The sequence below is a fragment of the Macaca thibetana genome, chromosome 3 (genome assembly GCF_024542745.1).
Source record: "Macaca thibetana thibetana isolate TM-01 chromosome 3, ASM2454274v1, whole genome shotgun sequence".
NCBI lineage: Eukaryota > Metazoa > Chordata > Mammalia > Primates > Cercopithecidae > Macaca > Macaca thibetana.
The window spans coordinates 113238344-113261247 of NC_065580.1; the positions used below are offsets into that span (position 1 = coordinate 113238344).

The window sequence follows — 22904 nt, forward strand, 5'->3', positions numbered from 1 at the left end:
TTATCTTATAGTAGTAAGATTGTTGGCTTTCTTTTCACAAAGGTCTACCAATGGGTTCATGGCACTCAAATAACCATAATTCACTTTTTCATTTCTTCTGTATTATGTACTTTTTGTAAAAATACCTATCAGACTGCACCTGACATACAACAATCAAGTAAGATTTTCATTAATGGTTATTAACTTTAGAATCACCATATAAAGCAATACAATGAAAAACAGGCTTGAGGTTTCTCCAGATATTTAATGCAAGATGCAATGTAGCCATATTCCATGAAACGTGGTTAGCAGTAGGGAAGTTGTAGCCCTACTGAATCAAACAAAGTATTACAATACAGCTGAAAGCTTTATATAGATATATTTCTGTTCTTAATTGCACTAATGCAGACAATTTGATAGATAAGCTTGTCTCTTGTGCTTTTTCTACTTTGGGAGGTTATATACTTTAGATGCCACACAAAAGAAACTCTACTGGTTTAAGAGTTATAAGTTTTACTTTTACTATAGACCTTTTTTCCCCCCAGTTTAGATGGGAAGACCCAGCCTTTGGTATAAATAACTTACTTCCACGACAATATTTAAAGGGTATCTTTAGTGTTCACTGTCAGTTGTGTAGTCTTTTGGTAAGGGGGTGGCTAAAGCCTCTTTACTCTCAGTAAGTGCTCTGGGCTGATGGATAAACACACTAAATTTAACACCCTGGTTGTTTGCAGCTCTGACAAAACCACTATTAGCAGTCATTGTGATGGCTTTTAGGGTGTCTCCTGTCCCAAAAATTGTTAATGAGCGGCTATTAATTTTCGAACTGGCCACTAGTCTCAAGGCACGCTCAGAAGGTTGGTCTGGTACCACATTAATTCGCTTAATTAACATAGTGGCCCTCTCTCTCTCCCCAGGTCCTCCTAAGGTATCTAAAATAGACTGAAAGTCCTTGACAGCAGATTCACAAGCAAACAACTCCTTGTCCTTCATAAAGGCCTCCAGCTGAGGTAGAACCTGCTCTTTCCTCTCTTGCTCTGCTTGTTCTGTGAGCACTTTTTCTTTGAAAATAAAGTGGCAGCCTCCATAGCTGAGGGCAGATACATATGTAATTAAAGTAGTAATGTCCAGATTTACTCTTCTGCACACATCGACCTTAATTTCTGTTGGAAACGCAACACTTGCTAGTATATTTTCTCGGTCGACTCTGGTCACCTGCAAAAGTTCAGGGCCCTCATCATCTGATTCACTCTCACTCGGTTGGAGCTCTTCAGGGTGATCTAACAGAGCGTTGACTGCTACTATGTCTCCTCTCACAGATATGCCCATTTCTTTCAGCTTCTCTGCCATGGGGCTGGAGACACTGTTGTAAAACGCAAAGATGATGTGAGGGTTGCTATACTGCACTGGCTGCTGGTGACTGGCCTGGAGGAAGTCTTCAGCCTGCTCAATGATGCTTTTGTCACCATACTGGCCCCTGCCCAGCCAGATGTTATGAAGAGCTTCAGCCTTCCGGCCAATGGCTTTCACCCAAGTATGACCACCATTTGCAACTACATCTACCACAAGGGTTTGCTTTTCTCCAAAGGTATCTGTATAACCAAAGACATGAAGCACACTAACAACTTCTTCCAGGTTTTCTGCTGATTCCACAATGGCTCTCAGGTGTGTTAGGTTAGTGCTTTGTAAATGAGATTCTTTAATAGCTACTTTCCCAGCTTCTACTTTCTGTAAGAATTTTAATTCTGCCTTCAATTTGCTGCACAGCTTTGCACCACCTTCTATGCCACCTTTTCTTGATCTAGAAAGTGATTCTGCTCTCTTGATCAGTTCCTTGGCTATGGCGATTCGTTCACAGAGCATGGAATGTGCAGACATGCTGTCAGCATTATTCCTTTCCTAGGGAAAGAAACAAGGCAAATTTGAGTAGTCTCCTAAAATTATGACAATCGATTCTTCACTGGTGATTAAAAACTTCAATCTAGCAACACAGCTTATGGAGGCTGAGTCTATGAACCTGGGCTTGTGTATGTCTCATTTTGGAGTGGCTCCTTCCTCTGATAGCTAAGGGAAGGATGGCAGCTACACTTCTGAACTCTTTAGGTATGTCTGACCTAAGACCTTCATTTCTTCAGCTTGAAAGCCATGGGGACACGGCATGGTCCTAGGTTAGGATACAATGCAAGAGTTCGGCAATCTGCTATATAAATAATTCCCTTATGTCTATCAGCGGCCTGTTTAACTGCTGATAAATTTTAATGAAAGGCTTGGACAGTCAAGACAAAAATGCTGAAAACAAAAATACACACAGACTGGCTAGTTAGCAAACTGTCCAAAGCAAGTGTCTGTCCTAAACTGAGCACCTCAGCCTCCCTAACCTTTTCCTCCTTCCTGAGTTGGTCTCCTTCAACCGGTTGCCTCATGATTTCCGCCCAAGGCTCGGGGTACTTACGCCAAAAAAAAAAAAATCAACACTGCCTCATTTCTGCATTTGACGTCAACCCAGACTATTTTAAAAGATGGAAGAAGACCACCAATTTGCGCGCCACTCCCACTTCGAAAGAAAACCCGAAGATGAAACTAAACTCCGAGGCTGCACCCCGTGGCGGCCGTGCAGGCGGCCACAGCGCAGGTCGCCGGGTGGGCGGGCCAGAGGCCGGCGGGGCCTTCTCGGTGGGCTGCGGGGCCCTCGGCCCTGCCCGGCCACCTGCACAGCCGGGCCCTGCCAGGAGGGGCCGGGGCCGAAAAGCCCCCACCGCTAGCGCCGCGGCTCAGGAGCGAGGCGCTGAGAGCGCGCGGCCGACCCCCTTCCCGCCGGGTCGGCCCTGCCCAGCCCCCTCTGGCCTCAGAAGGGGCGCCCAGCTCCCAGCCTCCCCGCCTCGCTCCCCGGCTCCTCACCGGCAGCGCCAGAACCGCGAGCGCGAGCACGCAAGCGCGTGCAGGCAGAGGCCAGGACCCGCCAGGAAATCTCAACCGGGTAGCCCCCACCCCGCTCGAACGCCGAGGCGGCTCCACCCGCGCGAGCCCCGCCGCCTCGGGCGCCTCCTGCGTCACGTGGTTCCGGGCCGGGTGACGCCAAACCTGCGATTCCCAAGCGGCAGCGCGGCCTCCCGAGCCGGGTTGACGCCGGCGCGGCGGCCATGTTTGTCGAGGGCACCTGGCTTCTCCCGCTTGCGCCGCCGAGTGAGCCTGGAAGCGCGCACCCACCTGGCTCCAGGAAGGAACAGGGACCGAGCTCGCGTGCTGGGCCTCACTCCCAATGGGGGCGTCGGCCACTCCATCGCAACCGGGTCCTAGGCATTTTGGGGGCTCATTTTAACAGAAGAAACACGCTGGAGAAGCTTGTTAGAGGTGACAGCTGAGAAGTACTGCTGCTGGGGCTTCTGCCTCCAAACCAAAGCACTTTCCACTGCATTGTTCTGGGCCCTCCATAGAAGATGTGCTGTCCTTCTGAAGAGAAAAAATGATTGCATGGCTTCTGCATATTAGCATATTAGCCTAGTAGAGTGTCCAGAGTCACCCAGAAAGATTAGGGCTGTAAGAAAGTAAAGCTAATTTAAAATATTAAAGAGGACTTCCAGTTATAATTAATCCTGTGTATCCTGCTCCTTCTCCAAACCTTAAATAACGGTAAAGCAATGACAAAGGGAATAAACCCACAAAGGCAAAAAGAACGAGAAGAGATGACTGCAGACCGGTTATACCAACACATTTTTGGAGGACAAGAGCAATAACTTATTCCTTACAGCGTGGCAGACATTGTTCTAAGTGTTTTACACATCGTTCAATCCTTTAAACAACCTAAAAGGGAGATATTAAATATATGTTACAGATAAGTGAGCCATAGAGAGGTTACCTGAACCCAAGCACCCTCTCTGCAGATGGAGGTGTCAGGAGAACTGAGGAAACTGCCTGTAGAAGGGGATATTTAGCCAGTGATTCACAAAGCAGAACCCCAGAAAGCTTCAGGTGCCTTGAAGGTAGAAGGGAGGGCAGGCAGGATTGAAAATGTAAATTGTTCAGGCGGAAGACTAGTTTAAGATGCTAAAGACAGGGCATTAGAGGGATTCTAGACACACAGACTAACAAAGGACAAGAGGTGCCATCATGAAGTTTTCCTACTGAATAGAGCAATGCTAGCAGCCACCTTCTCTGCCCCTCCCATAATGCAGGCACCCCTCCACCGCTCCCCACCACTCTCTTCCCATAACCCTATTTTTCTCTGAAGAAATGAGTAGACGAAAGACCCTAGAGAACTGGCTCGGCGATACCAACATTCAGCATCCCCTGGTGTGAGCCTCACAAACACAGCATTTCCCAACATTTTTGTTTGATATTTGAAGGAAATGGAAAACGGGAAAAAATGGTCTCAAAAAGTATTCTATAACTAGCATCTTCAAATAAAAGATATCTCAGCTATGAAACAAGAGGATTTCTTTTTTTAAGAGGAGACAGCAGAGCACAGGAAATGGTTCTTCTATAGTAAAAATGATATCCCCAATTTTAAAACATCAATATGAGTTGGAAAAATTTAGAAAGTAGAAACAGATGAAAAATGGAGCAAAAACAAAAGGATCTAGTATCCAATTAACAGGAGTTTAGAAACAAAAACAAAATGAAGAGAAAATTTTTCAAAAACCTAATACTAGAAAATTTAGCAGACAGAAACGTTTTTCACAGTGCAAGGGCCCAGAGTGCTCACCACAATGACTATTAAGAAACCCACACAAAGGAACATAGTTGTTAAGTCTCAGAACACAGCAGATAAGAGAAAAACTAAGAGCTGCAGAGGGGAAAACTTACAAAGGACTTGGCATCACATACACAATAGTATCAGGCTTCCTATCAGCAACACTGGAATTTAGAAGGGAGTAATGCTTTCAAAATGTGGAGATAATTTATGTCTAACTTAGAGTTTTAAAACCCAGCCAATTCAGAGAGAAAGCAAGGTGAATAAAGATAGTTTCAAACAAGCACCTCGCCTGGATTAGAACAGGAAGACAGGGGGTTCTAAGAGAAACTTCTCTGAGGTGTGGGGAAGAGAACTGATACAGACTGCCTGATATCTGACTGATGAGGAAAACAGTAAGCAGAAGGTGTTAAATTTCTGTTGGGGGAATCTGGCAAGAATTGGTGACAGCTACACAGAAAATAAAGTAACCAAAAAAGTGGGCTGGGCGCCGCCATGGCTCATTTGTAATCCCAACACTTTGTGAGGCCAGGACAGGCGAATCACTTGAGCACAGGAGTTCAAAACCAGCCTGGACACTGTAATGATGAGATCCCTGTCTCCACAAAAAATAAAAAAATTAGCTGGGCATGGTGGCTGACATCTGTATTCGCACCTACTGCAATGGCTGGGGTGGGAGGATCGTTTGAGCCCAAGTCAAGGCTACGGTGAACTGATTTGTGCCACCTCACTCCAGCCTGGGTGAGAGTGAGACAGTCTCAAAAATAAAAATAAAAAAATAAAAGCAGTTATCACCCCCAGGAAAGTTGTTCAGAAAATGTAATAGTAGTATACTTAGTCACAATAAAAATCTTCAACATGATTTAATTGAGGTAGGGAGAAGGAAGTCAGTGTGATATGAGGATTCTAAATTCTCATCTTGCACAATGGGAAGTTTGGCAGCTCAACTCCAAGAATCCAAGAAAAAGGCATATAATCCGACTATTTTGAAATATGGAGGCAAGTACCTGATGAAATACCTAAAAAATTCAAAAGTGATGGCTTTCAGGGAGTAGCACTCACATGTAACTTTTTAAATATGCTCATGCCTAGGAAGTTATCAGTTAATTGGCAGCCAGATATTGCTAGTTCCGTAAGTTTCTTGAGAACAGGGTAGAGGGAAGAGCTCTAAATTGAAGGAACTGTGTGAAGCAAACGTGACTTTCATACAGAACCACCAGGACTGGTTTTCAGGAAATTAGGATTCTAATCCAAGGGAACTCTCAACTCCTATATGTTCTTGGGCAATTCACTGAACATCAACTTGCTCTTCTTTGCAATGGGGGGCTCAGAGAGCTTGCCTACATGGACGAGTAGACTCCTAAAAAAAAGGTGAGGTAACTACTAAGAGTTGGCAGTTTCATTCTATGAAGAAAATTGAGGAATAGATGAAAACCCTTCAGTGTTCATTTATCACCTACTTGATGCCTGAGAGACTGTGCAAGGTAATTATATCAAAGTCGGGTTGTTTTTTTTTTTTTTTTCCCAGGGATGCTTGAGTGTATCAGCACCTGATAATTATAAGGCTCTATATTAGTCTTCTTTATTCCCCATGTATGTGAATTTTAAACATCTCCATGTTTCATTGCTAATAACTGCTTTGCAAATTTAAATTCATGGTTCGGTAGGGAACTGGGAAGAAGTAGAACAAATGGAGTTAAAATGTTTTAAGGGTTAGAAGATACAAAAAGAACCAAAAGAAGGGAGAGGCTGTGAACATTAGGAACATTATGATACTTAAGCTAAAATCCACAGGCTGGAAATGGTTCAAGAGTTTTGGAATGTTTAGGGATGCAGTGGGTTGCTACATCAAAGAACTCTTTCCTAAGAACTGGGGCAAAAAGGAACAACTTAATTTTAAGGTTCGTGGAAAGAATACACAGAACAAAGGAAGAAGTGTTATAGGCAGCTTGAACTGGAACTGGGCTTTGCATTTAATGGGGGCAGGAGGCGGAAAACAGAACCTGGATCAAATCTCGTTCCGCTGATTTCTCCTCCCTTTATTCTTTAGGACTAATTTTGCTGGCACACAATAAAAACCTACATGAGTCTTCCTTACCTCTGAAATATTATATGCCTTTAATTTTCCCTTCTTTGATTTGTAGAATTTTGACATTGCTTTGGTCTTTTGATGCTGGACATTACAGAAAGACTAAACAAATTCAACAGCAGCTAACAGAGTAATTAACTATTAACCACACCAAGCTTTAACTTGTGTTATCAAATTTAGTCCTTAGGAAACCCTGAGATATGGCCAGGCAGAGTGGCTCATGCCTGTAATCCCAGCACTTTGGGAGGCCGAGGCGGGTGAACCGCTTGAGCTGAGGAGTTGGAAACCAGTCTGGGCAACATGGTGAAACCCTGTCTCTACTAAAAATACAAAAATGAGCCGGACATGGTGGTACATGCCTGTAGTCCCAGCCACTCGGGAGGCTGAGGTAAAAGGATTGATCACCTGAGCCGGGGAGGATGAGGCTGCAGTGAGCCAAGATCATGCCATTGCACTCCCGCCTGGGTGACACACACTGTCTCAAGAAACAAACAAACCCTGAGATAATTACCTCGCATAGTCACTCAGCCAGTAGGTGGGATAGCTGAGACTTGACTTCAAAGACGCTTTTTGCTATTATGTCCGCTTTCTAGTGTGCTAAAGTGAAAATATATCAGAAGCCCATAAGAGAGATTATTAGATGAGGCCAAGATAAACATCTTGAAACAGGAAGTCAAAGTTACCATCTTTCATCTCCTATAATGCTTTTGCCACCTAAAACAAGATATGGGTATTATAGTGATGGTAGGTAACAGAACTGGGGACCCTGAGAAAAATCTCCAAAATAAGATTCTTTTGCCCTTAACTAAATCTTAGAATCTTTTGAGCTACATTTAAATCATGGAATTGCCCACTATACTTTCACATTGGTAAGAATGATTATGCTTATAAACTCTCCTTATGTTCTGTAAAGAAAATTAATGATTTTATCCTAAGATGCCTTTAAAAAAATTAAAAAAAAAAAAAAAAAAAAAAAAAAAAAAAGAACTAAGCACGGCCTTCACGAGTTCAGATACTTAATTATAACTTTCATTATAGTGAAGGTACTTATTATACTGAGATTAATGAATTAACAAGAGTCTTAAGCCACAGTTTTGACACTTATGTATTAGAATTTTATTTCAAGCACTTATGCTCATCCTTGAGTTTAAAAAGTCTAACAAAATCTAAGAACCCAGGTTCCTTTAAAACCTACTTGTGATGGAGACACCAACAGGAACTAGCAAACTATTGTTTATTTACTTACATATTGTATCTCCCATGGAGACCTATTTGGCTTACCACTCTTCACAGGCCTAGTACAATCTCATAGAGCACCCTAGGATTTCACTGATCAATACCTTCATGGCACCTAAAAGCACCTATGCTTCTTTTCTTGTCCTATGAATCTGTGAAAGTCTGCAGATCCTCCCAGCTCTAGAAGCAATGATGTTTTTCACCAAAATCAGCATTTTGCTTTATGGAAACACAGGCAACATCTGATAGTGAAGAGGGCAATAAGATTTAACTTAACCAAAATTGCTTGACAACGAAAAAGTGATTTCATCATTCTGCTTCGCAATGTAGTCTTCAGAAATCAACTGTGATAAAAAGCAGGAAGTAACTGTTAAAATTTTAGCAACTCCTAAAAGGCTGGAAGGTGGGTTTAACAGTTTATTAGGATTTATAAGTGTCATTTTAAAAACAGTCGATTTAAACCATGTAGAAATAAGTATGCAAAAAGTCTGCAAAACAAAACATACTTTAAACATGTTTAAGTAGATAGATAATCTGAAATTCTGGATTTTTCAGTCACTTCACTGTTATGCTATGGCAGCCAAGTAATCCTTAACTTCAGTTGGAGTAAGTCTTCTAAATCCAGCTTCATTGCAGATTCCAACTTCTATGTTATCCTCTGTCATTTGCCCTTCAAAGCTTTCCTATTGAGGACGGAGGAAAAAAGGTCAATTTTCTAAGCAGTTAATCATGAAATCATTGTAAATCCAGTTGTTGAATATTGAGCTAACCTTTAGGGTTAAGATGGCTGTATGAATGGCATCTTCAAGTTCCAGATCTTCATTATACCTGAAGAATTAAAAAAAAAATTACTTATATCATTGTTTATATTCTTTAAATACAATGACAGCAACAACCTAAGTTTTTAAAACTCTAAACATCTTAAAAATACTAAATTACACATTCTTTTAATCACCTCCTTGTAGCTGTCCCCAGATAAAAAAACTGACAATATCTGGTGCTCAATTCCCAACATCATGAAGGGTATGACCCTAAAATGAGTTTAGTTTAGGAAACTTTTTTCTTTTTTGAGACAGAGTTATCTTGGCTCACTGCAAGCTCCACTTCCTGGGCTCATGCCATTCTCCTGCCTCAGCCTCCCAAGTAGCTTGGACTACAGGCACCTGCCACCACGCCCAGCTAATTTCTTTGTATTTTTAGTAGAGACAGGTTTCACTGTGTTAGCCAGGATGGTCTTGATCTCCTGACCTCGTGATCCACCTGCCTCGACCTCCCAAAGTGCTGGGATTACAGGCGTGAGCCACTGCACCCAGCCGGGAAACTTCTTAAGTATAAATATTTTAACAATCAGGATGTGGTGGCATTATAATTTTTAAAACACAGAAAAATCAGAACTTTGCTAAAATCTCATCTTTTTCTCATAAGCTAAAACGTAACATGTCACTTCCTGCCAATACCAGTGTGGACAGCGTGAATAGTGGCTGGGTCGTTTCTTTGGTTCTCCCCATCCCCTACTTTCCTCCCTCCATTGTCAACTGTTGCTCACCCTTCCCCGACTCCCCAGCCCCTCCCTAGCTCCTTCCTAATCTCGTTGCCACCTTTTCCTGTTTCCCTGCCCAGCCCCAGTGTTAGGGTGAGGCCTGGAGGAACCCCGGGCGCTGTAGCAGAGAAGAGAAGACAAGGATGACCCTCAGTCCACCAGCCCAATCACTGGGTTCACCATCTCCATAGCAATGAGACTGATGCTGCTCACCTGTTCTGGCCACACACGGCCCGTGGCTGACTTGGCCTTCAGTGGCATCATGCCTTAGGGGCTTTTTTTCCCCTCGAGACACAGTCTTGCTCTGTCACCCAGGCTGAAATGCAGTGGCGCAATCTTGGCTTACTGCAAACTCCACCTCCCAGGCAGGTTCAAGCAATTCTCCTGCCTCAGCCTCCTGAGTAGCTGGGGTTACAGGTGTGTGCTATCACTCCCCGCTAATTTTTGTATTTTTAGTAGAGACGGGGGGTGGGGGGGTTCACCATGTTGGCCAGGCTGGTCTCGAACTGCTGACCTCAGGTGATCCACCTGCCTCAGCATCCCAAAGTGCTGGGATTACAGGTGCAAGCCACTGCGCCCGGCCAGCCTTACAAGTATTTCTAAATCAGTGCTTGCAAAGACAGCAAACCTATGCTATGCCAGGGAGATATAGGAGACTGATTTGGAATCCTTTTGGGTCATAAAGATGCTGTTTGGGGTATAACACTGAATAAGGATGCCATCAAAGCTGCCACAGCAGCTGCAGATCTCACAAAGTGTGGGATGCTATCCCAGGAGATGAACTGATGACCCTGGCTCATAAAAACATTGTCAAGACTATGGATTTCATGCAGGATAGTAATTATTTGTTAACCAGGGAACAGGATAAACTGTTACGCATATATGACTTGAACAAACCCGAAGCAGAACCTGAGGAAGTTAGTGATCACAGCTCTGATATAAAAAAGGCCCTATGGTGCAGTGTGGATAAACAGATTCTTTCTTCTGATGACAAAACTGTTAGACTCTGGGATCATGCTACTATGACAGAAATGAAATCTCTAAATTTTAATATGTCAGCTAGTAGTATGGAATATATTCCTGAGGGAGATATTTTGGTAATAACTTATGGCTGATCCAGTGCTTTTGATAGTACAGTAAGTTTGGAACCAATTAAATCCTTTCAAGCTCCTGTAACCATTAACTCTGAATCTCTTCACCTTAAGAATTTCTTTTTGCAGGTGGTGAAGATGTTAAACTTGTAAGTATGATGACAATAGTGGAGAAGAAATTAGAATCCTACAAAGGACACTCCAGTCCTATTCACTGTGTGAGATTTGGTCCTGATGGAGAACTGTATGCCAGTGGTTCTGAAGATGGAACACTGAGACTGGCAAACCATGGTAGGAAAAACATACAGCCTTTAGAAATGTGTGCTTCCTGAAGAAGATAGCAGTGAGCTGGAGAAGCCAAAGATTGGTTTTGCAGAGACAAGAGAAGAGGAGCTAGAAGAAACTGCTTCAGAGAATTCAGATTCCATCTATTCTTCAACTCCTCAAGTTAAGGCCTGAGCATCAAGCATGTGCCACAGATAATATACAACTGGACTAGAACGAGCAAGCAGAGAAAAACATCAGCCTTTCAGAGTTACTCTCTGCTTAAGGCAAAAGCAGTAATAAATAATGAGGAATATGAATTAGCTCCATTGCTGGAACAACTAACTTGGTGTTACCTGTAAGTGAAATCTCAAGAGGATCAGATGAAGGGAGGCTGAGTTATCCTCTTGTAGTACAATGGCCTGTCATCTTTTTAATGAGTATGTACAAGACAACATCCGACTTCTCTTATTACAATTAAAAGTTCTTGCAGCTGTTTATATCATTATGGAGAAGAAAAATATATTGGCTTATTTGTCTGACTTTCCCTTAAAGCAGAATGTCTTTGTTGTTGTTTTTTGCTTTGGTTGTAAAGAGGGAATACATGATAAAGTAACTGGTTTAATTTCTCTTTCATTGTACACTGGTTCTGAACATCTAATTATTTTTAGTTGTCTAAATAAAATGCCTCTGAAACAAAAATAAAACAAAACATATCATGTAATAACAATGTGAAATATTTGGAAGACTCATTAATATAAAAAAGAAAAATGAAAAAGTACCTTAAGAGCCTAAGATTAAATTTACCATTTAAACCCAGGCCTAAGATTTTTAATAACCTTAACATTACATGAAAAATGTACTGTGAAGGCTCATCTGTTAAACGGAGTTACAAAATTTTTTATTATTATTCAGCCATGAAAAAATGAAATCCTGTCATTTGCAGCAACATGGATGGAAATGGAGGTCATTATGTTAAGTAAAACAAGCCAGGCATAGAAAGATGAATATTGCATGTTCTCACTCATATGTGGGAGCTAAAAAAAGTGGATCTCATGGAGGGAGAGAGTAGCACAGTGGTTACCAGAGGCTGGAAAGGGAGACGGGAAGAAGAAATGAAGGAAGTTGGTGAAGGGGTATAAAAATGCAGTCAGATAGGAGGAATAAGTTCTGGTGTCCAATAGTACACTCAGGAAATTATTTTTCTTCTCCCTATTTCAGAACAGCTAGAAGATCTGCAATGCTCCCAACACAAAGAAAAGATAGATGTTTGAGGTAACGGATATCCAATTACCCTGATTTGACACACTGTATACAGGTATTAAAATATCACATATACCGCAAAAATATGCGCAACTATTACATATCAAGAAATAGGCCGGGCGCGGTGGCTCAAGCCTGTAATCCCAGCACTTTGGGAGGCCGAGACGGGCGGATCACAAGGTCAGGAGATCGAGACCATCCTGGCTAACACGGCGAAACCCCGTCTCTACTAAAAACACAAAAAATTAGCCGGGCGAGGTGGCGGCGCCTGTGGTCCCAGCTACTCGGGAGGCTGAGGCAGGAGAATGGCGGGAACCCGGGAGGCGGAGCTTGCAGTGAGCTGAGATCTGGCCACTGCACTCCAGCCTGGGCGACAGAGCGAGACTCCGTCTCAAAAAAAAAAAAAAAAAAAAAAAAAAAAAAAAAAACATTTTCCTCTTCAAAAGCTTGGAGAGTTTTGAAGGACTACAGTAACACTGAGACTAGAATACAGCTGGAAATAAGTGAGGGCAGCTTGTACTTGGGCACCGACAGATTTTTACATAGTGCTCCACTTTTTATCAAGCACACATACCAAATATTTAATATACCTTCAACTCCAGGCATTTGGTTTCACAATTTTTTTTACTGTCATAATGTAAACTATTATCATTAAATCATTTAAAAATCTGTCTCCCCAAATTTTTTATTCCAGATTCAATGTTCTTTTTCTCCCTCCTAAAATGGCAGAAAAAGTGAAGTAAAAAGTAAAACAAAACAAAACAAAAAAGCATTTAGGAAACCATAGAATGTAAAAAGACAACTCCTTAGGAAATGAATATTAATTACCACTCGATATACTGAAGACTAGGAAACTAGGAGGGAGATAAGTTTTTGATTTATCTGTAACTAGATTAATATACAGAGTAATACAGCAATTTTCTTTAGTCCCATGATATTAATTACTTAAAGAGCACCAAAAACCATAAAGTGAGTTTGCTAATGAATGTAGTTACAGTGAGTGAGCCTACCTTTTCTCAAGGAAAGTTTTCCCATTCACATAGTTCTTTCCCATTGCTGTAGCTTTCCAGGCAAAGTAAGCTCCCTAATCAGGATAGAAAGAGTAAAGAACCATATTTTAAAACACAAATACAATTATATTGCCCTGCCATTTAATTTTTAGCTTTATTAATTGTTCTCTAACTTTGAAGGTCACAGAATATTATTAGAATGGAAAACATCACAGAATAGGTTATTTTTTTTAAGAAGGCTAGAAGGATGGAAACCAAAGAGGCATGGAGAAACTTTTGGAGGTTCTGGAAATTTTTGATATCCTCATTGTAGTAATGGTTTCTTCAGACATTTACATATATCAGAACTCATCAAACTGATGAAGCTGGTGATGATGCAATTAAGTGTACATAAATTATGTCACAAAGCCAGTTAAAAGAAATTGAGGTTAACTTAAACAAATAATCAAGAGTAGTATTTTAGCTTCACAGACTGAAGCGATTTAAGTCTCTCATATAAATCTGAAAAATGGTGACCAACTCTTGATCATTAGTGAATAAATTAAAAAGAGAGCATCTCATCAGAAAAAATACCAAAAGAAACATAATCCATTATGTTTTAAATGAAAACAATTGTTTTTTAGATACAACAGAGGAAAATAGGACAAAAGAAGAAATCTGGATTCCAGAAATGGTGGCTTCCGCTACCTTCTGAAAAGGAAGATAAGAGGGCTTGTCACTTAGCTTTGGAAACTCAGAGATGGAGTAACAGCACTATCAAAGTTCCCCAAATACTTATTTTTTCTGATTTAAGTAACAACCAAAATATTTTTCTTTTGCCATCTCAGGTTTTAAGAGTAGATCATAAGGTCTGCATTGAGTAAACTTCTAATTATCTAATAATCCATAAAACATGAAAGGTAATTTCCTAATCTTGAATTTTGTCTTAAGGTTCTCATAGCAAATGGGACAGATGTGGAGTAGTATTATCCTTTACAAATCCCTTCTATTCAGATACCATTCTTCTGCATTACAGCAGACAACTCACCCAAGGTACCAATTTCACAATCATTCTTGCAAAACACTGAATTCAAGACAGATTAATGTTTTTGCTGGAAAAGTCACTCAAGTCAACCCCAAGATTCAACTGACGGCAAACACCACAACACCGTCCTCCAGATCCACATCTTCAATTGCAATATTTCCCAAAGTTACAGGTTTAAATACATTTGATAACAACTATTTCAACAAATCACCCAAGTGTATGAAGTAAACATGGCAGAAGAAAAGAGGGTAGAACTAATACAGCTTCCTTATCAGAAGACCAAATTACCAAAATTTTAAATATACACACAAAAATGCACGACCTCATACCTTCTAAAGCCCAGGTGAAAAAGAAGAAAATACTGCTAAATTGTAAAGTTTTTATGGCTTCTATTTCTGTTAGATATTCAAAGAGCACTTTTAAAGACAAATCCCTCAAATACATCTACTGATACTTACAGATGGATCTGACTGAAATAAATATGGTCGTCCCTCATTCCAACCACAAATAAGTAAAGAAACTCCAAATGGACGAACACCACTGCAGACAGGAAAATGAAAATTACTTGGCATTTTCATGAAAGTCATCCTCAAGAATGTATCAGTATTCTCAAATAAAGCAAATTATCAGGCAAACTGAATTAGACTTGTAAGTTCCTTAAAAAGTATTTAACACCTTTCTGAATGAATCAATTCAAAACTAATTCTCTTTACAGTAGTGAGGAATAGTAGCCAAAAAAAAAAAATTTGGATTGAATAGAGTGTCACCTAAGACACTGGGGTTAATAAGTGTGGAGTAACATTTAGTGTCCTAACAAAATAACAACTTTTAATTAATGCAGCTTTTTCACTAGGTTTACTTGTCACAAAATGACAACTTTCAATTGATGCAGCTTTTCCACTAGGTTTACCTATTACAAAATGACAATTTTCAGTTAATGCAGCTCTTCCACTAGGTTTACATATCAACAACTACCTATATGCTATCTCATCCACACCCAAAGAAGCTGGGGAATGAAAAGAAATATGAATGTGTCAAAGAGCTGCTTTCATCATGTGCTTACAATCATTTCTGGTTAGAAACATAAATTTGAAAGTAGAGGCCAGGTGCAGTACCAACACTTTGGGAGGCCAAGACAGGCAGATCACTTGAGGTCAGGAGTTTGAAACCAGTCTGGCCAACATAGTAAAACCACATCCCTACCAAAAAAATACAAAAAAAAAAAAAAATTAGCTGGGCATGGTGATGCATGCCTGTGGTGCCAGCTACTCGGGAGGCTAAGGCATGAGCATCACTTGATCCCAGGAGGCAGAGGTTGCAGTGAGCCAGGATCATGCCATTGCACTCCAGCCTGGGTAACAGAGTGAGACTCTGACTCAAAAAGAAAAAAATAAAAATAAATAAAAGTAGCAATGAATTTCTGCCCAAAAAGTGTTTTAATCACTGGCAAAAGAACTTTTTATATCTAGAAGCTGCTTTCTGCTGTTATATGAGCAACAAGAAAACACATTTTTTTCCTTAAGTAAATATTCTAGATCTAGATAAGATCAGAAATATTCATCATAGTGATTTTGTCCACTTGTTAGGCAAATATAGGAATGGTAAGTCCCATTCTATGTATACATCTACTCTTTAAAATGACTTCCCCCTACAATTCATGGCACATTTCAAGTAAAAAAAGCAACTTACCCTGACTGAGTATATTCTTGCATCACAGAAGCTACTCTCTGTACTAGCTGAGCTGTAGGAATGGGTTCTTGGTACACAAGATAGTACTGTTGAGCTAGCTTTCGAGCTCTGTGCACAAGCACTCTAACAAGGAAAAAATAAGATTTAATTACAAGGAAGATGCTCTACTACCCAAAGACTCATTCTTCTTTTACAGGCACGTACCTGCAGCACCAGTTTAACATGTATTGCTTTAATGGTGGCTACTGGATCAAAGCTAGTCTTACTCTAACATTGGATTCCAGTTGATATAGAAGAAAATATCGAAGCATCATAGAGTACCAGTTAGCTTAAAAGTAACAGATTTAATGTACAAAAATGAGAATTTTATCTCACTCCATGGCTTCTTCAAGATTGTCCCCCTTATCCAAGGGCAGCCACTTGTCTTTTTATAGCTCACCCCAGTCCACACGTGCATACAAGCACACATAAACACACAGGCACACAATTCTGGGCATATTTTTCTCACTTCAGGTCACTACTTCCTGCAGACTGTTTTAATCTCTCTGCCTGTGCTTCAAAGAGTACCCTTCAGAGATTAAGAAACAGTAAGAAACTACTTGTAACTAAAAATGTAAAATTCAGCTGGGTGCAGTGTTTCACACCTGTAATACCAACACTTTAAAAGGCTGAGGCAGGAAGATCACTTGAGGCCAGGACTTTGAGACCTGCCTGGGGAAGACCCTGGGTTACTTTAAAGAGAACAACTCAGATGTGAAATAGGAGTGAAATTGAAGTGAAACTTTGCGTCTACCTATCTTGCTCCACAAAATCATGAGCAATAAAGTAATATTCCTTTTACTTGTTTAAATGACAGACACAGAAAGCTGTCAATCTCTTTCAACTTGGCTGGTACCCTGAGTAACAAGATTATTCTCTCTTCCTGTGAAATATAAAGGGGGTGATTATATGAGCACTGGGATCCTGGTTGGCTGCCACACTCAGTAACTTGCAGTGGTGTTTGAGAATTTTGTTCCTTTGTGAAGAACAGGAAAAGAGGTAAGGTTAACTCTGGATGGCGATGCTTTCTTTTGTTGCCTCATACTTTTTAGAATATAGTTTATTATAACATAAATTGCTCTTATCATTTTTAAACTGCACTGGCGAAAACTAAAGCCCTTATGCCCAGTTCCTGGGTAGTAGAAGAGGAATATGTCAGAAGGGAAAGTCCACTAAACAGAGAAAAGAGGAGTTATGTAATCTATCTACCTCCTCTTTCACATCTGAGTTATTCTCTTTAAAGTAACCTACACAGGCAAACTAAATTCAGCTCTCAATGAGGCTGCTATTGCTAAACAAAGCACACAAAAAAAGAGGAATCGGAAGATAAAAGGAAAACAACATTGGTTTTTCTCCTGAAAATACAGATTACAATCAATTCATGAGATGGTGAGAAACACTATAAAAAGTATAAAGTACCTGTAATCGGGGCCCATGCCACTGTACACCAAACCTATATGCTTGGTAATTGGTTCCACTTTGTGTACACTTCGCTCATCATACAGAATGGATTTCTGTTTTTTCTCAGTTGCTAATACCACACCATTTGCAGCTTAAAAAAAAGAGAGAGACCTAAATGTTTAATCATTTATAAGACTGTTTTAACAGCTTTCTATTATGGATGCACTAAACTCAAAAGTCCTTTATTTCCTTTAATTTATAAAACCTTTTCTTCCGGAGTCCTATTACCAAAATTACCTAAGAAATGGTAAGTCCATTTTTCCCTCACTGGTCATTAGTACTACACAAAAAAATTGTCCCTACAGCTATAGGTATTACATAACCTTTTGTAAGCACTCTAAAGATACCTGAGAGTTCACGTTTTAAAATAATGGATTTCTGCCTACTTGTCGCAATAGTCTCATAACATGAAATTTACAATAAATGATACAGCCTTTTAAAGTGAAACACAACATATTTAGCTTATGTTTTATAATTAAACTTTCCTAAATTATAAGGATAAAAACTGCCAGCAAGTAGTGATATAATCAGTGGGAAAAAAAAAAAAAAAAAGAGTTTTCTGAATGAGAAAGACTACTGTGAATATTACAGCTAACAGATAAAGGTGTTATTATTTACTTTGAAAAGAAATTTGAATGACCTTAGACTTATTACTATTTAAACTCCAAAACACTGTAAATTAACAAAAAATTATTAAAAATTATACTACTGCAGCTCTGTATAAATTAACTACTAATTAATTCCAAAATAATCAAGATAACTACTAACAGGCATCTGAAATGAATGAAGCATTTAATTACCTTTAATTCCCACTGACGGGGCTCCTCCAGCTACAGCAGCCAAAGCATATTCAATCTGGACAAGTTTACCAGACGGGCTTAAAAGAAACACAGGTATTTGTTAAGTTCACATATCATCCAATATTTATTGTAAGAACATCTCTGAGATAGTACAGACATTCAGGTCAAATCCAATTTATCCAACCCCAGGGAGTAGCTGGCCTTTGACCTCTATCATGAAGTGGCACAGAAACCAAGTTTACAGCTGGGCACAATGACTCAAGCCTGTAATCCCAGCACTTGGGAAGGCTGAGGTGGGTGGATTACCTGAGGTCAGGAGTTCAAGACCAGCCTGACTAACATGGTGAAACCCTGTCTCTACTAAATATACAAAAATTAGCTGGGTATAGTGGTGCACGCCTGTAATCCCAGCTACTTGGGAGGCTGAGGCAGGAGAATCGCTTGAATCCAGGAGGTGGAGGTAGCAGTGAGCCGAGATCACACCACTGCACTCCAGCCTGGGCAACAAGACCGAAACCTCATCTCAAAAAAAAAAAAAAAAAAAAAGAGAAAAGAAAAGAAAAAACGAACGAAACCAAGTTTACAAGGCAATTAGAACATACTCCTACTGAAGCACTACTTTCTCTTTGGTTTTTGTCTGCCACACGGAGCAGTGGTATTACTGTTGCTTCTTTTCACCCTAAGTTTTCTGTGCTTGTTTTCTCACCTGTAAAATGAGCACACAGTAACCACAACTGGTTTTCCGTATCAGTGGATTCCACAGGGCTGACTATAGAACTTGAGTACGCCTTGACTTGGTATTTGTGGGAGTCCTGAAATCACCATCCCCTACAGGGGTCCTGTACCTATTTCAAAGCATTGTTGTGATTAAGTGAAGTAATTCCTATAAAACTGTCTGGCACAAAATCTGTAACAAGCACATACTGAATGGTAATGTTATTAAGAACATGTATGTGTTTGTTAAAAACCAAAGGGGGGGTTTTAGAACACAGATATGGCCTAAGACAGTAACACCTAGATATCACTCACAGTTAAGTATTCTCTACATAATACACAACTATTTCTAGAAGCCACGAGATGGTCACACTTAACAGATCTGGTTCCATGGATTTGGTAGCTAAACACAAGTCTTAAACTGGCCTTTTAGAGTTATACTTTATTTCAACCTGGTTGTTTAATTAGAATCATCACAAACCAACCTAATTTCATATATAAAGTCTGAGTGAAAGTAATTTGTCCAAAGTGACACAGCTAGATCCTTATCTCCCAACTACTATTGCAAATTTCAGAAGTCTGTATTTTCTCTTCATATAATTACAAATATTCCCTTGGTCACCCAAATCTCAACTCCATCCCTCCTTGCTCCAAACACATAGACTACTCTCAAACTTCAAAAACCTCACTCACAAGCTAATCCCTCCATCTGAAATGCATTTCTCTATTGCCCTGTGAACTCTTTTCCTTCAATCATGTCCTAACGGAAGTTGCCCTGACCCCTCAGATTAAGTTGAATACCTATTCACTGATGCCTGTGATGTCCTGTACTTCCTCTTTGCCTAAGATTCATCATATCTGAATTATTATTATTTTTTTTTTTTAGAAACAGGGTCTCGCTATGTTGCCCAGGCTGGTCTCAAACACCTGGTCTCAAGCAATCCTCCTGCCTTGGCCTCTTTATTATTTTTACAATATTTGTCTTCCTCAATAAAGTCAGCTATGTTCAGTCAGGATTCCAGCACATAACCTAGTACCAGGAATCTACAATCATTTGACTGATAGAGACACATCTAGACCAATTAAAGAAACAGACCTAAGGGTGACAGCTCTAAGGCTCTTGATATAATTAGTTAATTTGAGCAGAACAACATCAACTGACATTTAAATTAAAAAATTAAGCTGAACTTTTTTTCCTTTAATAGTCACTATTTCAATAATCATGTCATAACTTTCTGGGTCCATCCAGCTTTCAATTATTGTTCAATACCTAATTCATATACCCCTGGGTAACATTTAAAGGTTCATATAAACTTAATAGTTACCTTTTCTCTGTTCCTATTAACTGTACTTACCTATCTTTACCACTGCCTGAAAGCTCATTGACCTGTGAGCTGGCTGAGCAATCAACCATCTTTATATTCCATAATGCCACTGGCCCATTCCATAGCATCAGTATCCCTACATGGAATAACTGAAATAGCCTTCTATCTGGTTTTCCTTTCTCAACCTTACTTCCACCCCCAGTCAAAGTTGCCTTTGTACCATGTCACCTCCACTTAGATTTTGTAAGAACTTCTTTGTTCACTTAAAATAAAATTTCCTTCTCTGGCCTACAAAGCCCTATACGATTAGCCCTCTCCCACGTCACCTCCTTGCTCACAATAGCACATTTGCCTCATTTTCATTCCTTTAAGAGCTCAAGCTCCTTCCCAGTTTCAGGGCTTTCAAACATGCTGTTCCCTCTGTCTACAAGTCTCCTTATTTCTATATCTTCAAATAGCTGCCTACTTTTAATCTTCCAGTCTCAAAAATCACCCCGAAGCACAAGCCTTTCCTGATTACTCAATCTAAAGTCATATTCCTTTCTTCACCCTTTTTAAAATAAAATTCCTTAGTAAGAGAATTTATTAGTAGGCACCAATTTGTTTACTCATTTATTGTCAATTCCCCAACCAAATGTACTCCACAAGAACTGTTTCATCCTGTATGGTGCTAGTCCCTTCCACCATTAGTTTAATTCTGATTACGAGAGGCTAGAAAAAAATATTTTATTTTTATTTAAAACAGCTGAATCCACCATGTTTAAAACAAACAAAACATAAGTTTGGTTTTTCTTAAAAAAAATTTTAGACATGGGGTATCGCTTTGTGACCCAGGCTGGAGTGCAGTGGCAGAATCACAGCTCACTGCATCCTAAACTCTTGGGCTCAAGTGCTCCTCTCGCTCTCAGGCACCCAAAAGCTTGGATTACAGGCACATGCCTGGCTAATTTTTTAATTTTTTCAGAGATAGGGTCTTGCTGTGTTGCCCAAGCTAGTCTTGAACTCCTGGGCTAAAGTGATCCTCCTGCCTCAGTCTCCCAAGTAGCTGGGATTACAGTTGTGAGTCACCCTGCCTGGCCAAAAGTTTATTTTAATAAAGAAATTTGTTACAAAAAGATTGAGTCCTGAAGGTATACGGTTGTTTTATGTTTTCAGCTCCACTAGGATTACACTTTCTTTGAGATAAAAGACCACATTTGCAGCCCGGGCAACATCACAAGACCCCAAGCCTTAAAAAAAAAAAAGGCAGGGTGGTGCACACCTCTAGTGCCAGCTACTCCAAAGACTGAGGCAGGAGGATCCCTTGAGCCCAAGAGCTGGAGGCTGCCAAGTCCCTGTCTCTAAAAAGAGGACCACATTTGTTTTCTTCACAAATATGAACAGTGAATACATCCTGCACACACTCTTCTGTCATATGTAATATGACACTTTTTATTGCATAATTAATCTTGTTCAAAGGTTACAAAAAAAAACTATTACGTACACTCACTGCTTACTGAAAACTGCCAAGAGAAAGGTACTTTTGGAATTTAAGACATTATGTAATAGAAAGTGTATTAATTTTTGTTATCAGAAAAAAATCCAGTTTGAATGTCAACTCAGCTACTAACCGATGACCTCAGACAAGTTATTTAATTTGTACAAGCTGTGGTTAGTTCATCTGTAAGAAGCTGAGATAACATTCATCATAGCAGTGGAAAGAGATGGAGCAGGTTACGGTTAAGTTGCACCTACACAGAAAGTACTCAACAAGTTAAATCCCGCCTGCCTTCAGTTGTCAGGACTACATTTGAAGTAAACTGGGCATTACTGATCCTTAAGAAAATGGGTAAGTCAGAAAACTTCCCCAGTCAATTTTTAAAAGTCTTCGTTGATGACTTCCTCACATTGGGAGCCACGGTTCGCCTCAACTATTTTGGAAAGTAAACTTACTATTCTAATCCCCTGTTCTACAATAGAAAAGCCTACAAACTTGTTTAAAGTAAACATCCCCCTCTGCGTTCCCCCTCCACACACCAAAAAAAAAGGCCAAAACTCAAACTGTTGCCTCGTTGTTAAGGGTTCACAAAAAAAGTGATAGGCGCTTTCGGTTTTTACTCCTTATGTTTCTAATTCATGCATCGAAGAAATCGAAAGCGGGAGGTTTTGAAAGACACTAGTGCCAAACGGAGACCAAGACTTCGACTTAACCGTAAAGCTGAGAGTTTTCCAAGAAAAGGGGATCCCACATATTTGACCATGATTCCGAGTTTCAGAAACCACCGCATCAGGTCCACTTGAGCCAGGAAAAAAAATCCTGGGTTCGGAACGGGCCACCCAAAGATGGTTGAGCTAAAACTGCCTTCTTTTCTAGTCTCCAAAGTGAAAGCGAATCCTTGGCTATGTGCCTCACCGTCCCGCAGCCCCCCGATCCTCCAGCAGCCTCCGACCAAGGAAGCTCCAGGAATCCCGAGCCGGCCTGGCAAATGACTTTGCAAAGCCGCATTTCCACCTCCATTCTCTACTGGACCCTCCAGAAGCACCAATCCCGACGTCAGGATGGGAAAAACTAAGTCGACAGAGCTCCTGCAACCTCGACTACGCTGAGGACCTCGAGGGCCCCTTCCATACCTGAATGTAGTCAGCGAAAAGCTGTACCCGCGCTCCGCCATCTTTACCCGAAGAGCCAAAGCACATCCGCATACATGCGC

The 22904-nt window shown here is 40.4% G+C and overlaps 2 protein-coding genes and 1 pseudogene across 2 annotated transcripts in view; 1 reads left to right on the plus strand and 2 right to left on the minus strand.

The window, feature by feature from the left end:
- Positions 1-230: 230 nt before the first annotated feature.
- C3H7orf25 (chromosome 3 C7orf25 homolog) lies at positions 231-3126 on the minus strand. Its single transcript, XM_050783349.1, has 2 exons — positions 2878-3126; positions 231-1878 (listed from the first exon to the last, which is right to left on the minus strand). The coding sequence occupies exon 2, from the start codon at positions 1855-1857 to the stop codon at positions 592-594; it is 1266 nt and encodes a 421-aa protein (XP_050639306.1). The 5' UTR covers positions 1858-1878; positions 2878-3126; the 3' UTR covers positions 231-591.
- Positions 3127-8398: 5272 nt separating this feature from the next.
- PSMA2 (proteasome 20S subunit alpha 2) overlaps positions 8399-22904 on the minus strand; it is a 617132-nt gene continuing 602626 nt past the window's right edge. The window contains exons 2-9 of the mRNA XM_050783440.1: positions 22825-22892; positions 18176-18252; positions 17334-17466; positions 15876-15998; positions 14645-14726; positions 13163-13236; positions 8765-8822; positions 8399-8677 (exon numbers count right to left, since the gene is read on the minus strand). Coding sequence (XP_050639397.1) covers positions 8561-8677; positions 8765-8822; positions 13163-13236; positions 14645-14726; positions 15876-15998; positions 17334-17466; positions 18176-18252; positions 22825-22865 — 705 coding nt within the window. The 5' untranslated portion in view covers positions 22866-22892 and the 3' untranslated portion in view covers positions 8399-8560. The remainder of the gene's footprint in view (positions 8678-8764; positions 8823-13162; positions 13237-14644; positions 14727-15875; positions 15999-17333; positions 17467-18175; positions 18253-22824; positions 22893-22904) is intronic.
- LOC126950192 (serine-threonine kinase receptor-associated protein-like) lies at positions 10279-11611 on the plus strand (annotated as a pseudogene).

Excerpts from the sequence above, each read along its gene's own strand:
- C3H7orf25 (XM_050783349.1), bottom strand. The coding sequence starts at position 1,857 with ATGTCTGCACATTCCATGCTCTGTGAACGAATCGCCATAGCCAAGGAA.